At 41.0% G+C, this 15,543-nt stretch overlaps 1 protein-coding gene across 6 annotated transcripts in view; it reads right to left on the reverse strand.

Annotated features, from left to right (window-relative positions):
- FKBP5 (FKBP prolyl isomerase 5) overlaps nt 1-15,543 on the reverse strand; it is a 119,459-nt gene that overhangs the window by 14,306 nt on the left and 89,610 nt on the right. For all 6 annotated transcript variants that reach the window (XM_045500762.1, XM_045500764.1, XM_045500765.1 and 3 more), the window contains 2 exons: nt 7,886-8,042; nt 1,274-1,364 (listed from right to left, as the gene is read on the reverse strand). In XM_045500762.1, coding sequence (XP_045356718.1) covers nt 1,274-1,364; nt 7,886-8,042 — 248 coding nt within the window. The remainder of the gene's footprint in view (nt 1-1,273; nt 1,365-7,885; nt 8,043-15,543) is intronic.

Genomic DNA, 15,543 nt, shown 5'->3' on the forward strand with positions numbered 1-15,543 from the left:
GTGAGCGTGCAGGGGCTCGTTACAGCACAACACAGTGAGAATATTCCGCGACAAGCAATGTCCACACAGCCGGGGATCGGAAGGGGCTGTGGGTTACTTGACTAAAATGGAAATAGGAAAGCCAAAGGTCTACATAATCACATGCTAAAGATTATTTTCTCTCTTTAATAATAAAAAAACTTTGTGCTATGAAGACAGTTTTGGAGGATCAGTGCTGAGCTGGAAGGCCTTCAGGAGAAGTGACCTGACAACAAGTGATGGTCACGACAGGAGCATGTGCTTGTTGTGGGGGCATGGTGGGTGGGGGGTACGATCAGGAACATCGCCGTTGGGGGCGAATCCCAAAGCAGTCTGCCCTGACTTTCTAGGTCCAAAGTTACAGCCCTCCGGGATGATGGTTTCCTTTTGGAGTCTAATGAATCATAAACAGTTACATTTCCAGTCCACAGCTTAATGTACAGAACACGGAGGCAGCACTGTGGGAATAAAAAGGGCACACGAAATGCAGTTCTCCAGGCTTTCAGGGAAGAGTGGGGCGTTGGTGATGCAAAGGGGACTTGGCCGGACACGGTAGCTAGTGCAGACATATGTGGTGGGTGCGTCTGGTGGGGCTGCTGCCGGGAGCCTCCAGAGGTGGGTCTGAGATAGAAACACGTTCGAGGAGGCACGCTGTTTCCGGAACCCAAGGCAACGGACAACCTCTCTTTTTTAGACTTGGACAGGTGGGAAAAGAGAAGGCCGCAGGGTGAACAGGTTTGTCTCTTGTGTCCCTTGTCACACAGCCTGGGGGCCCACAAAGCCTTGCCTTTTGGATTACAACTTGGAGCCACATGAAGGCCTCTTCACAACTCCTGGGAAGGGTACGGTCCGTTCAGCACTGGAGAACTGCACCCCACGCCCCCAAGGAGCTGCTTGGCAGAATGTGAACCTTTTTGTCTTCAACCCAGGAAAAAAAGTACAAAAAGAACAAGTCTAGGAACAAATAAGGGAACAAGTCTTGGATTCTACCCAAAAAAAGTTAAAAAAAAAAAAAAAAAAAAGGCTGACACATAGGAACAAAATCAGAACACTGAGCTCCTTAGCTGTAGATGAGCCGTGTGGTATCGGCGCTCCCGGGGCCGTGTCTGAGACCAGAGACAAACTTCAGTCACGAAAAGCACCGCATGCGAATAAATGCCATCTCCATCCACACCACCTGACAGGAGAAGTAACTTCTAGAAAGCGCATGGAGAAAACATCCACCATGACTTCGGAGAAGCTGGTATTTTCTCACCTTTTCAAAGCTCTTCAGTGTAACTTCATATATCAGCTCAGCATTAGGCTCAATGCCAAACTTAGGCTTCCCTGCCTCTCCAAAACCATATCTGAAATGGAGAGTAGAACAACAAAACTTTAAACAAACTGCTGTATTTCCAGGCACTTCCTCTGGTATTCTGAGGCAGCACGTTAGCACGGGGCTGCACACTTCACATACCACAGACCCCGCAGACAGACCAGATGTTGACCAGAAGCTACAGTGCCGCGTATCACTGTCGTGTTGAAGAAACCGGGCTCGATTTAGCTTTCTTTCCTCCTTCCCAATCACACGTAATGTAACACCTGTGCTCCTTGGGGAAGCTTGCTTGATGGGATTTTAAACGTCACTGCCTTTTTCTCTCTGCTTGATCTTATATCTAGTTCTTTTTATAAAATACCCATAGTTTGGCCATCAGGACTCTTCCCCGAAGCTTTATCAGCAGGAGGACAGAGAAGACAGGCACTGTAATTGTTATAACCTTGCTCGTCAGAGGCTATGTTTAATAAGCTTTTCACTTTAAAGTGCGGTCTCCTTCCGGCAGTAGCACTTCCAGTCAGATAAACGGGGGGAAGGCTCACACATCGGGAAGGAAATTCATCCTCCCAGTGTTTCTGCAAGACATTTAAAAAGCACACCAGAACACAGAAAAGATATAACAAACGTATCATCAAAAGGAACAGCCTAGCAAGCTCTAACACATCATTAGGAGAAATCCTCTCATAGTTCTGTGGCTATCGCACTGGAAAACACTGTACCTTTTAGCCAAAACTTACTAAAGAAAATAAGGATATATAAATTGTTTTCTGTTTCATTTTGAGATCACATCCAAAGCATTCAAGAACATCCTAGAATGGAAGTTCTGGTGGTGTTTGGTCTGTCGGGTCCAACGGTTTTCCCAGCATTTAGTACATACAACGCACGGCATATTATCAAAGTGTTCGCTGAGATATATTGTATTCCCATCTGTTTCACGCCAAACTATTTTTTTTTTTTAAGATTTATTTTTTTAAATGTTTGTTTATTTTTGAGAGAGAGCAGGCAGAGGCAGAGAGAGAGAGACGAAGAGAGAATCCCAACCAGGCTCCGCACTGTCAGTGCAAGGGCTCGACGCAGGGCCCGATCTCATGCACCATGAGATCATGACCTGAGCTGAAATCAAGGGTTGGATGCTTAACTGACCAACCCACCCAGGTGCCCCTCAAGCCAAACTACTCTTAAGTATATGGAATTGTACTGCAAACCTTCAGGCTATGGGTTGAAAGATGCCAAAACCAGGTCGATGCTAATACTTCTAATTTTCTCTGGGGTAAAAAGACTACAGTTGGAACACTCATATTTTGCTGTTCACATCATTTTCTTTACCCCTTGCCTGAATTTTTCAGGAAGAAAATGCTTACTCACCTCCACTATTACACAAGAAAATGAAAGCTGGAGCCAGAGAGAGGCACAGAGACACAAAGAGAGCTGGTAGGAATGGGGCGTGGTAGTTTTAATAGCAGGGCAAAGGGTATCTTCAGCTAAGAAATCAAAGAGGACATAATTATCAGTGGCCAATTTTAGGTAGTCATGACTAGTTCTCTACTTCAAGCTCTTAGACCTGTAGATCTCCTATTTTGTTTCTACCATCTGGTAAATAATGGAATAATCTTTGCTGGGAACCAGGTGGGTGGGGGAGTCCTTGCTGATCATGCTTGCTGAGCCCTGTGCTAAACGGGTACATACCCAGCACAGTCTGACGCCTGCCCTAGACCAGTGGCTCTCAATAGGGGTGACTTGAACCTCCCCCCCCCGCCCCCCCCGGGATAGCAGGCAGTGTCGAGAGGTTTTGGGTTTGCCACAACTAGGGGAGTACTACTAGTGGGCAGAGGCCAGGGACACTGCGGAATGTCCTAGAATGACAGAGCAGCCGCCACAACCGAGAAATACCTGGCTCCAAATGTCAGCCGTGCTGAGCATGAGACAAGCTGCCTTAGAGGAACTCACAGACAGAAGTCTCAAGGCTGGGGGTCGGGGAGATGCGGGTTGGGTCAAGGAAGGCATCAAACTGCCCTGAGTTATCATCAATGGGATTAAAGACAACTGAAGGAGGGTATTATTTCTGTAGTCTCTCCTGGGTTCAAACGAAGAGGTTCTATGAAGATTTATGTGGAGAACACCAGCACGGGGAGGCCTAGGCTCACACCAAACTATTCTGGGAGCATCTAACCCGACCTTCCATGTTACACAGAAAGCTGTCTGACTTATGCCAGATCAGCCTGGGCAAGGAAGGACCCGGGGCACACATCTTCCTCTGACTGAAAGAACACCACAAGTGGGATTCCAGGACTTAACCCACGGACAGGATGGGCTATAGTAGCAGAAGGAATCTGGTAGTAATGTTCTTGAATGAACAGTTGCAGACAGCAGAGATACAAACAATGATTACCAGTGGCCAGTAAGGCTTTATGGGCATAGAAGAAGCACTTGTACCCTAAGTGCTTACAAACTAAGGCTCAGAGAGACATGCTTCCAGACAGTCACACAAAGAGGCAGTAGCAGAGCCAGGACTTCAATTCAGACCCCATGTGTCCCCAGAAAACTGTTTATTTTTTAACCCGGACTGCCTCATAATTAAACATTATGGCTCTTGGCAGTCTGTGTTTTTGTCGGGGGTTGGTGCAGGACAGAAACATAAGGAAGGGGAGGGGGAAAATTGTAACTAGCCATACTTTAAATGAAAAAGAAGCATCGGTCAGTATTAAAAACAATATAAAACATACCGTCCCACTGAGGAAAAGAAAATGGGTTCTTTGGAAGTGTTTTATGAATTTACTGTGAAAACATCCTGCCAAGGAGTCTATCAGAGTCACAGAGAGGTGCACCCTGAGTGTCTTCTGGAGAATGACATGCAGAGGACAGAGAAGAAATACGGAGCATGTATGTGCAGCAGCCACATTTACAGCAACACTGGGACGCGGTGTTCTGCGGTAAGTGGAGGTCCGGACAAGGACACTCACCGTGTGCACACACCTGGTGCGTGCGGACTGGCTACATACGTGGGCAACGTTACATAGTGCACGCGTGGATGGTCTTGTTCCGCAGAGCTGGCACCTCATGGGACTCTACATGCTAACCAGCATCTCAGAAAACAGCACGTTCCTTTCTAACTACGCTAAATTATTTCCATAAAACTATGGAAAAGCTTTTAGACCTAGACATTTATGAAAATTTGATTACTTTTATGATTGAAGATTTGAAAAATGTACCCTATGTTAAAACAGGTCGTCTTGGGGCGCCTGGGCGGCTCAGTCGGTTAAGCGTCCGACTTCAACTCAGGTCACGATCTCATGGTCCGGGAGTTCGAGCCCCGCGTCGGGCTCTGGGCTGATGGCTCAGAGCCTGGAGCCTGTTTCAGATTCTGTGTCTCCCTCTCTCTCTGCCCCTCCCCCGTTCATTCTCTGTCTCTGTCTCAAAAATAAATAAAAAACGTTAAAAAAAAAAATAAAAAAACAAACAAACAGGGTCGCCTTTTCCTTGTGGTCTTGAGGGTAAAACAGCATAGAAAAAGAGTCACCACAATAGCAGTAACAGTTAATATACTGAGAGTTTACATTTGTCAGGCACTTTGCAAAGTTCTTTACATGCATTACCTCATTTAGACCTCCACAACTTTATGAAATAGATATGGTTATCCCCGTTTTACAGAAGGGGAAACTGAGGCTGAGGAGTGTTAAGTGACTTGCACAAGTGGACCTAGATGACACGGGGCATGGCAAGGTTTAACCACTAATGATACGACAAACAATTTAAATGTGCAAGGAACCATTTGCATTAGTAAATATAAGGACAATTTGTTTCTCTTTGCCACTAAATTTGAGACATCTGCCCCCCAAATTGTCTTGTCAGCTAGGTTAAAATATAACAAACTGATTCATACACTATTATATGCCTCCATGTACACAGAATTATCCTCAGGGAGCTTAAATCTGAAAGCATATAGTGGACATAAACGCCATTCTCTTTATGTGAGTCTAGGACTATAATTTTAGAATGCTAGATTAAAAATAATTAGATATTACCTGGATATGGAGGAGACAGCCTCCTCTATTTTCCTTATAGAATGAGAGAAATAAGTTTACCTAAGCGTGAACTACAAATATAGAATAAATGTAAATAAAACACACTAAAGTAGGAATAGAATAGTGGAAAAAGAACGATAGAGAAAAAGAAGGTATTAAATGAAAGGTGCCTCCGTGAAGGTTCTAAAAGGGTTCAAGGTGTAGAGCGTTTGCAGGCATGGCCAGAACCTCACCCGGGAAACAGGATTATGGCTCAAGAGTTAGGGCAAGGGGGGATATGCTGCTGGGCTAGCACTGAGGCTACACAAAGGCCAGCAGGCGTATAAAAGGCACAATTCTACCTACTGGTAAGTGCAGGTCATTCGGATTGTCAATAACCCCAGATCCTAGTGACTGAAATCCAAGGAGCCAAGAGGGAGGAGACTCGAGATAAGCTGATGTACTTTCATGCAAACAGAATCAAAACACCCTGCTTTCTCTCAAGGGTCCATTTATCAAGATAGAAGGGTTAGATTCGTGGTATAATTTTAGGTCTAAAAATAATACCAAACATGTTTTCACAAGAGAGACTGTTAGTGTCTGATAGTTCTAAGCTGGGAAGTGCTAATGGATATCCTTATGATGGGAAAAATTTAGGCAAAAATGAGTCATCTCCGCTGCCTTTAGATCCAGGAAGAACACTTTTTTTTCACCCCAGGGACTCTGTATAAGAACAGGTGGCACAAATTCAAGTAGTAATAAGTCATCCAAATGCTTCTACTTCCACCCCTCACATGTTTTACTGCCTCCCACTTAATTTGGAGAAAAGGAAAGAGGGGCAAGAGAATCACGTGAGAAGGGCCAACAGCTTCCTGTCTCGGCAATATGGCAGGCAAACCAATAAACAGCAAAAATTGCCTGTCAGTCCTATCCTTGACACACAACAATCACGGAAACAGCCTCGCAAATCTTTGATATTGCAAGGCCCATTAATTCACTCCATGATCATATAGTCGGATTCAATTGTTACTACTGTTAGCATGAACTTCACTGAAAACACTAAAACATTGATTGAAAAAGCAAGTGTATCCTATTTTTTTTTAATTAAAATATAGTTGACTTACAATGTTTCAGGTGTACAGCATAGTGATTTGACAATTCTACACGTTACACTAAGCTCACCATAAGTGCAGTTACCATCCATTATCATACAATACTAGCACAGTATTATTTACTATATTCCCTATGCTGTATTTTGCATCCCTATGACTTGTAACCGTAAGTTTGTACCTGTTAATTCCCCCTTCACCTCTTTCACCTAACCTCCCACCCCTCTGGCAACCACCAGTTTGCTCTCCGTATTTATGATTCTGTCTCTGTTTTGTTTGTTCATTTGTTCTGTTTTTTATATTTCACATATAAGTAAAATCCTATGGTATCTGTCTTTCTGTCTGCCGTCTTTCACTTAGCGTAATGCCCCCTAGGTCCATCCATGTTGTCACAAATATAAAACACTGATGAAAGAAATCGAAGATGACACAAATGGAAAGATATATCATGCTTATGGACTGCAGGTATTATATTGTTAAAATGTCCACACAACCCAAAGCAATCTACAGATTCAACGCAATCTCTATCAAAATACCAACAGCATTTTTACAGAACTGGAACACACAAAATGTGGACCCACAGAAGACCCTGCACGACCAAAGCAACCCTGAGAAAGAAGAACAAAGCTAGAGGTATCACAATCCAAGATTTCAAGACACACTACAAAACTGTGATAAGCAAAACAGTATGATACTGGCACAAAACAGACACATAAATCAATGGAACAAGATATAAAGCCCAGAAATAAACCCACACTTATATGGTCAATTAATCCATGCCAAAGGATGTAAGAATATATAATGGGGAAAAGACAGTCTTCAGTAAATGGTGTTGGGAAAACTGACCAGCTACATGCAAAAGAATGAAAGTGGCGGGGCGTCTGGGTGGCGCAGTCGGTTAAGCGTCCGACTTCAGCCAGGTCACGATCTCGCGGTCCGTGAGTTCGAGCCCCGCGTCAGGCTCTGGGCTGATGGCTCGGAGCCTGGAGCCTGTTTCCGATTCTGTGTCTCCCTCTCTCTCTGCCCCTCCCCCGTTCATGCTCTGTCTCTCTCTGTCCCAAAAATAAATAAACGTTGAAAAAAAAAAAAATTAAAAAAAAAAAAAAAGAATGAAAGTGGACCACTTTTTTTTTTTTAATGTTTATTTGAGAGAGAGAGACAAAGTGCGAGTGGACGAGGGGCAGAGAGAGAGGCAAACACAGAATCCAAAGCAGGCTCCAGGCTCTGAGCTGTCAGCACAGAGCCCGATGCGGGCCTCAAACCCAAGAGACATGAGATAATGACCTGAGCCAAAGTTGGACACTCAAATGACTGGGCCACCCAGGCGTCCCGAAAGTGGACCACTTTCTTACACCACTACCACCACACACACACACACACACACACACACACCCCAGTCCTTTAGATAACTTCACTATGTACTGAACTGGTATGCTGCTTACCGTGGTCCAAGATATAAAATACACTGTTCTTCCCGCTGCATTTTCTCCAGGGCTTTGTCAATTCCAATTGGAATGTCATGGTCTTCTCCTTCCCCAACGATGAATACCACATCTCTACAATCAAACATCCTTCCATTATAGCGGCCTTCCAGGTGGACTGAGGGAGAGGAGACAGGTCAGTCAACAAAGCTGCTCCGTAGGACTGGTTAATTTAGGGAAGTGATAAATGATGATTTTCCTTTCTCATTTCATCAAGAGACAAATGGGTATATCTTGTTGACACTTAGTCTACTGAGTCTGAAAATTTAAGAGCCATCCTATTTCTAAGTTTAAACTTATACTTACCAGGAACTGTATCAATACAATAGCTTAGTGGATAATAAAACAAAGTGGAAACACAGGTTTAAATTAAACCTACCATATGAGACTTCCTCACCTATAATACAGGATCAAGAAATAGAATATTAGATAACTATGAAGGTGCCACAAATTTAATTATCAACTATATAAGGGATTAAACATTTATAACTACATCTTGACTTCAGAGGCTTAGATGAAAAACAACTAAACGGCTATTTCCCCAAAGCTATACAAAGGTTAACTGAATAAAAAAAAGCTCTTTAAAAAAAAAAAAAAAAAAAAAAAAAGAGTCTTAATCTCATTCACAAATATGTTTGAGTAAAAACAGAAAACCCAAAGCCAACATTATCAGTAACTGTATCATAGCTATATCCCTTAGTGGAGTGATAAATGTAAAGTGTGAAAGGAATCATTAGTCTACTATAACTTCATAAATCAAATTACTTAACCACCTCTTCTGAAATGTTAAAAGATCAATTTCTTGGGGCCTAATTTCTCACTTCACTCACACTCAGCTCATTTCCAGGGTAATTTCAGAACAGATAAGGAGCTTTTATGTTTCTTCAAGACAAAATATGAAAAATGTATAGAGATATGTATATTTTTCTTGATCCGTTAGACTTTTTTCCTAGGATAAACAATTCTCTGAATCTTTCCAACTACTTTTCATATTAAAGATATTCATTCTTTTCCATTTAGGTCTTTGACTTAGTAAGAAAAATGAATGGCTCATACAACAGCACAACAGTCACCAAATAATACAATAATTTGTATTTCGTAAGAAAATTCTTTAACTTCTAGGAAACCAATTTGACAATAAATTTCATATATTAAAAAAAAAAAAGAAAATTCTTTAACTTCTATAACATAATGGACTAGATTCAAATGTAACAATTTCCTAAAATGCTTCTTTTCTAACACTGGTTTCTCTCCTTTAACTTGCTTTAGAGAGACTAAAAATCACTCACTCTGTTCTACTTGTTTCACGAGACAATTATGATTTTTGAAATACAAATTCAAGTCCAACTTACTCTACTTTTGAACTATGTGATCTCAAAGGTCCTGTGAAGCTCTAAAATGCTTCAAAGCATTTTAGAATCTATGACCCAGTGATAGAATTCTTGATATAGGCTAGAAACGAGCTTCAAAGCTAATTCCGCAGTTAATCATTTGATCAGGTTACCTTTAGCCCAGCCCTGAGAAATGAAACACTGAAAAGTAAACAGTGGTGATATAGACATCAAGAGCCACAATGTCACATGGACATTATACTTTGAAGCTCTCTACCCTGTTCTGATTTACTAGGATTCATATCATCCTGATGTGTTTCCATCACAGACACAGGATGAACTTGGGCCAAATTAGAGAGGGATGGGACTCTCCAAACAAGGGGAAGAAAAACACTGGCTCTTGGGGTGGGGTTGACATATAGGAATTTCACTCTATGTCCCACAGTCATAAATGTAGATGATCTTCTCTATTACAGTCACTTTTGGAATGCTCTAGATAAAATAAAACTCAATCAACTTATAGCACATTGAAAATTCTTTTTAATTGGAAGTATTTTCAAAATAAATTTATTATTTTCAAACATGTACTAGAGAGGTTCTGCAGGGAGTCTAAGGTTTAAGATATTTTTACTAAAATAAATAAAAGATGATGTTCTAAAGGAATTGAGAGTTCTGGAAAGTTTATGTTCTTAAATATTTTAAAATCTGCCCAGGAAATCTAATATAGACCAATGCGATGATACTTTTCACGAAAAAAAAAAAAAAAAAAAAAAAATGTTGAGCAAAGTGAATTTCAGTCCTTGAATTGTGGAATACTCTCAAATATTGAGATTTATCATCCTGCTACCTCACAACTTAGCAGACAGATTTTTCTGTCTGAGGTTTATTGTTAGAAGTATCTTCCTCCCTAAAGGAGAGTACATTTAGTGGGAGAGGAAACTATCAGTACATTCATTGTGGTTTTTGGTTGATCAAGTTTGAATGTGTTTTCAAAACAGGAAATCCAGAGACTCTGCAAAAGATTCCTGCTCATGTGTCAGTTTCCTAGGCTAGTTTTCAGCTTGATGCATGTACTTGATGTTAAAATTACATAAATAATTTCAGAAGTTTTCTTTACATGGCACAACCCATGATATTAGGAAAAGAAAAAAAAAGATTGGCTACTAGTGAACATAACTGAGAAAGATAAGTGAAGCAAGCAAGCCAAAAAAAAAAAAAAAAGGTTCAAATTATAATGAAGGCAAGCAAACTATAATGAAAGCAGCTGGTCTACGAGAGACAATAAATGATAGAACCAATGTTTATGGCCACCTAGTAGAAAGGTAAAAATCTGCAATGACTCTTATTCTTACTTACTACCTTATATACATAATAATCTTTTCTTCTGGTAAATCTAACTCTTCTAAGTTGGACCTGAACACTATCTACAGTACCCTAAAATCTTAAACTGATACATGCATGTGCACAAACACACATACACCAGTTCGTATGTACTTATAAAGCCACTACCTTTAAAAAAAAAAGATTTTAGGAAGAGAGAGAGAGAGCACGGGAGCACGTGAGCAGGGGAGAGAGGTAGAGGAAGAAAGAGACAGAACCTTAAGCAGGCCCCACGCTCAGTACAGAGCCTGGGACTCGAGCCCATGACCCTGGGATCACGACCTGAACCCAAATCAAGAGTTGGATGCTCAACTGACTTAGCCACCCAGGCGCCCCCAAACCTCTACCTTTTAATCTGGAATGTCAGAGTAAGAGAAGGTATCATAGCCTCAGGGGGTATACAGCCCACTGATTCTTTAGGTCTACAAGTAGCAAAGGCTATCGCTCTGTTAACTGGTTTCTAAACTTGGAACACTGGTGTGACAAGTTCTACAAGACTGCTGACAAGAACTCATACACCACCCAGGGGGCCACAGAAACGCCATGAACGGCCTGCCATTGTAGGGCCCCTTCACGGTGACAGAAGCAAACCTGCCTGGTTCCTACAGAGCCAGTGCCTTCTTTTTTTTTTTTTTTTAATTGTCTCAACAATTGGTACCAAAGAAAACTGTGGCAGCTCTGGCTAAGGAAGACCTGTGGTTGCTTTTGACCTTGCATCTCTTAGTGCAAATACTCACTTAATAAATATTTAATAATAACCATCATGACTCACTGGGAGCTCAGCCTCTAGGGCTCAGGAGGTCTGTTGCTAATTCCAACCAGCATGATTTACGGGAAGTAAATGATCTATGACGTGCCCAAAGAGAATAAAAGTACATACAGGATGCTTCTACTTAGGGCTTTTTTGGTAAAGAAAAAAATACACAAGTTAAAAAGGAACATTTTCCCTTGACTTAAAGTCTACGTAACTCCCCATGAAGTCAAACCAAATGAAATTACCCGAGCTTTGCTGCGCAATCCGAGTGTAACCACATCAAGTAAGCCGGGTCTGCTGCAAAACATCACTTAAACTGGAGCTCTGACTTATTGTTCTCTTACTGCCCTAGAGCAATTTTGTTTTGAAGAGCACAGAACACCCTGTTCTGAATGTGGCTGGCACATGAACTCGATGTGCTGACAGCAATTTGTACTCCGATTAAAATAGGGGGGAAAAGGAAAGAGAGTGCACTGCAGTAACAAAAACTGGAATGCAAGAACCCAAAAACTGTAGAATTTGTATTTTAGGAAGCAAAACTGAGAAGGAGGCTCCATAACCTTAAAAAAAAAAAAAAAAAAAAAAAAAGGTGCTGTAAATGCTCCAGCCTAAAGACGTTAGCTCTGGTAAGTGTCTGTTTTTCCCTTTTCTAATTATAGTAGCTGGTGTCTGATAGCTTTGCACTCATTCCCAAAACAATTACTGGGTCATGGGGATCTGAATGGGAATGTTGTAATGGCATTACTACTAGACAAGACCAGTCATCTGGCCAGAGAAAACCAGGTTGTGACAGGTTACTACCACATGGCAAGGGTTTGTTCTGCTGCCTAATTCATGCCAAAATGAGTTTCTCTCTGCCTGCCTAATAGAGCAGAACATCCAAGAGACACTGGATTCTTAATGACCCCCTGAAAAGGCAAATAAGGAAACAGAGATGGATTTGTAACATCAGGAGAGGCATATTAATCACCGATTAGAAGAGAAACTGTTCCCATCAAGCATGGTGGTCAAATGTGCCCCGAACTGCCTCCCTTCCTCCTCTGCACCGTTTTACACTAGTAGACATGAACAAATAGCACTAGACGACTGCTTACAGAACTGAGGGTCAGATGCTAGCTGAGAGCGGGCGTGGACCCTGGCCACTGGAACAGAATAGCCCTTATGCAAATGGCTTACAGATCTTCGTCTAAATAGTAAGCACACCCACGGCAATAAATTCCACACCAGCACACATCCTCCTCACGCATCTCTTTACGCAGGTATAGCACTTTCGTCAGACCTGGGTGCCAGTCCCATTGTGCCACTTCACAACTGTGGCTTTGGGCACGGTCATCTCAATTACCTGAAGCTCAGTTTCATCCACAGAATTAGGGAAAAGAATATCAGCTAACTAGGGGCGCCTGTGTGGCTCAGTCATTTGAGTGCCTGACTTCGGCTCAGGTCATGATCTCATGGTCTGTGAGTTCAAGCCCCACGTTGGGCTCTGCTCTGACAGCTCAGAGCTTGGAGCCTACTTCGGATTCTGTCTCCCTCTCTTTCTGCCCTTCCCCGACTCACGCTCTGTCTCTCTCCCTCTCTCAAAAATAAATAAACATTAAAAAAATATATATATATATATATTAGCTAACTCCTTACAGTGGAGAGGATCAAATCAGGTCCCGAATTAGAGCTTTTAGCCCAGCACCTGGCATTCGTTCATGCCTATGTCAGGGTACCTAAGATGTGAAAATATTGTCCTATGTGTGGATACACATAGATGATCTAAATGGAAGTTAGCTATGATTATTTTCCTGCAATTAGTGGTAAATTACGCCAGATTAAACATGTTTTAGAACTTTGGTACAAGCAACTGCTTAATGGCTCCACAGACAGAGCTGTCATAGTGTGAATAAAACTCTAAGTACGTAGGCAAAGGCAATGTCTTATAACTTCTTTTGTACCTCAGTGCCTACCACACAGTTCAAGGACAGAGAGTAAGTATTTAACAATTAATTTGAAAACAGGGCATTAAGGAACATGGTAGTAATTTTCACTCTTTATAGAAATTTTCCTTTTTGAATATATCAGTACTCCTATTTTTAACAACTTGCAAGGGCTATTTAAAATTTTTCACTGATATGGAGCTTTTGTTTATTATTTTTTTTTTTACTTTTTAAACGTTTATTTATTATTGAGAGACATGGCATGAGCATGGGAGGGACAGAGAGAGAGGGAGACACAGAATCCGAAGCAGGCTCCAGCTGTCACCAGAGACAGCCTGACGTGGGGCTCGAACTTGCAAACCGTGAGATCTTGACCTGAGCTGAAGTCGGACGCTTAACTGACTGAGCCACCCAGGTGCCCCTGTTTAATACTATTCTAAAATGAATGATCCATTGGCTGTATTTTTTTAATAACAGAAAGGACTATTTTTTACTAAGATTTTACTCTACCTGAAGACTTGAAGCTACTGTTTTAGAAGGAGCCATATAAATTCAAGATATTTGAAAGAATAAATACTATCCATTTTAGACCAAGTACCACACTACGTTATTTTGTGAGAACACATAAGAAAGCAGTTTCAAGAATTTGCTCTTTCTTACTGGACAAAATTTACCAGGACATTCATAAATACTTCAGAAGCATGTGAAAAAAACCAAAAAAGCCTCATAGTTTGATCAGATCTCAACATGTGCATACATGAAATCATTCCTCTATTTCCAATTTTCAGTACCATTTTGTTTTTAATATTTATTATATTTTATTATATTATTATAAAGAACATTTATAGCTAGATTTTGTTGTTGTTTTAAACTTCTGAGAATTTTTGCCTTTAATAGGTGACTTTATCTCATCCATATTTTCGTAACACTGATATGATTGGTTTTATTCCTACCATCTTATTTTAGGTTTTCTATATAATCTTTTCTTGTTATTTTTTTATAACTTTTATTAGATTAAATTTTCCTTGTTCCTCTATTTCTTCACGTCACTCCAAAGAAAGTTTTTTTAATTTAATTTTTTAAATGTTTATTATTTTTGAGAGACACAGTGTGAGTGGAGGAGGGGCAGAGAGGGAGACAGAATCCGAAGCAGGTTCCAGACTCTGAGCTGTCAGCACAGAGCCCCAACATGGGGCTTGAACCCATGAGTTCATAACCTGAGCTGAAGTTGGATACTTAACCGGCTGAGCCACCCACCCAGCTGCCCCCCAATTTTTTTTTTAAGATTTTATTTTAAGTAATCTCTACACCCAACATGGGACTCAAACTTACAACCTTGAGATCAAGTATTGCACACTCTACCAACTGAGCCACAAGTTCTGGTTTGGAAGTTCTACATGCTATTCTTCCTAGCACCTAACATTACATTTAAACAAATCACTTAAAGGTATATATACTTTTATCAATGTTAACAAATTAATCAGCATAATCGTCCCCTGGAATAAAACTATGGATGATTTTGCCTCCCCTCTCCACTTCCCATCTGCACATTTTGTTTAAATGACTCAGAAAACCTAGCTCCAGACTGTTAAGCCATTATTATTTTTAACATTATAGTTATGTCATTTCAGAGATCTTTCAAGATAAATGTATCCAACTTCACTGACATGTTATGGAAATTACTTTTTTGCTCACTAATGTTTCTTATGCCTTGAAGTCTTTCCTTCTTGGTTTTGTTTTTTGTGATGTTTTAGTATATCCTATAGTATATTTTTCAAAAAGGGCATGAGTCTGCATATTCCCAAAAGCTGATTTTGTTCTCATACTTAAATGATGATTTGGCTGAGGACAGAACTCTGAGGTCAAAATACTCATAGTCACAATGCTCAAAGCATTGTCATGTGGTATGCAGCGTCATGAGTTAAGAAATCTGATGTCATTCTGATTCTCCTTTCTTTGCACAAGGCTTGTTCCTCCCTGGAACAGTTCAAAATTTCCTTTTAAGCTGTGGAATTAAGAAATTTCACCAGAATGTACCTAGGTGAAAAAGCACTCTTTACTGTTGTATGGCACTCTTAATCTTTTTTTTTTTAAGTTGTTTTCTTGTTTAATGTTCTTATTTTTGAGAGAGACAGAGTGCGAGCAGGGGAACGGCAGAAAGAGAAGAAGACACAGAAGCCAAAGCAAGCTCCAGGCTCTGGGCTGTCAGCACAGAGCCTGACATGGGGCTTG

The sequence above is a fragment of the Leopardus geoffroyi genome, chromosome B2 (assembly GCF_018350155.1).
Source record: "Leopardus geoffroyi isolate Oge1 chromosome B2, O.geoffroyi_Oge1_pat1.0, whole genome shotgun sequence".
Taxonomy (NCBI): Eukaryota; Metazoa; Chordata; class Mammalia; order Carnivora; family Felidae; genus Leopardus; species Leopardus geoffroyi.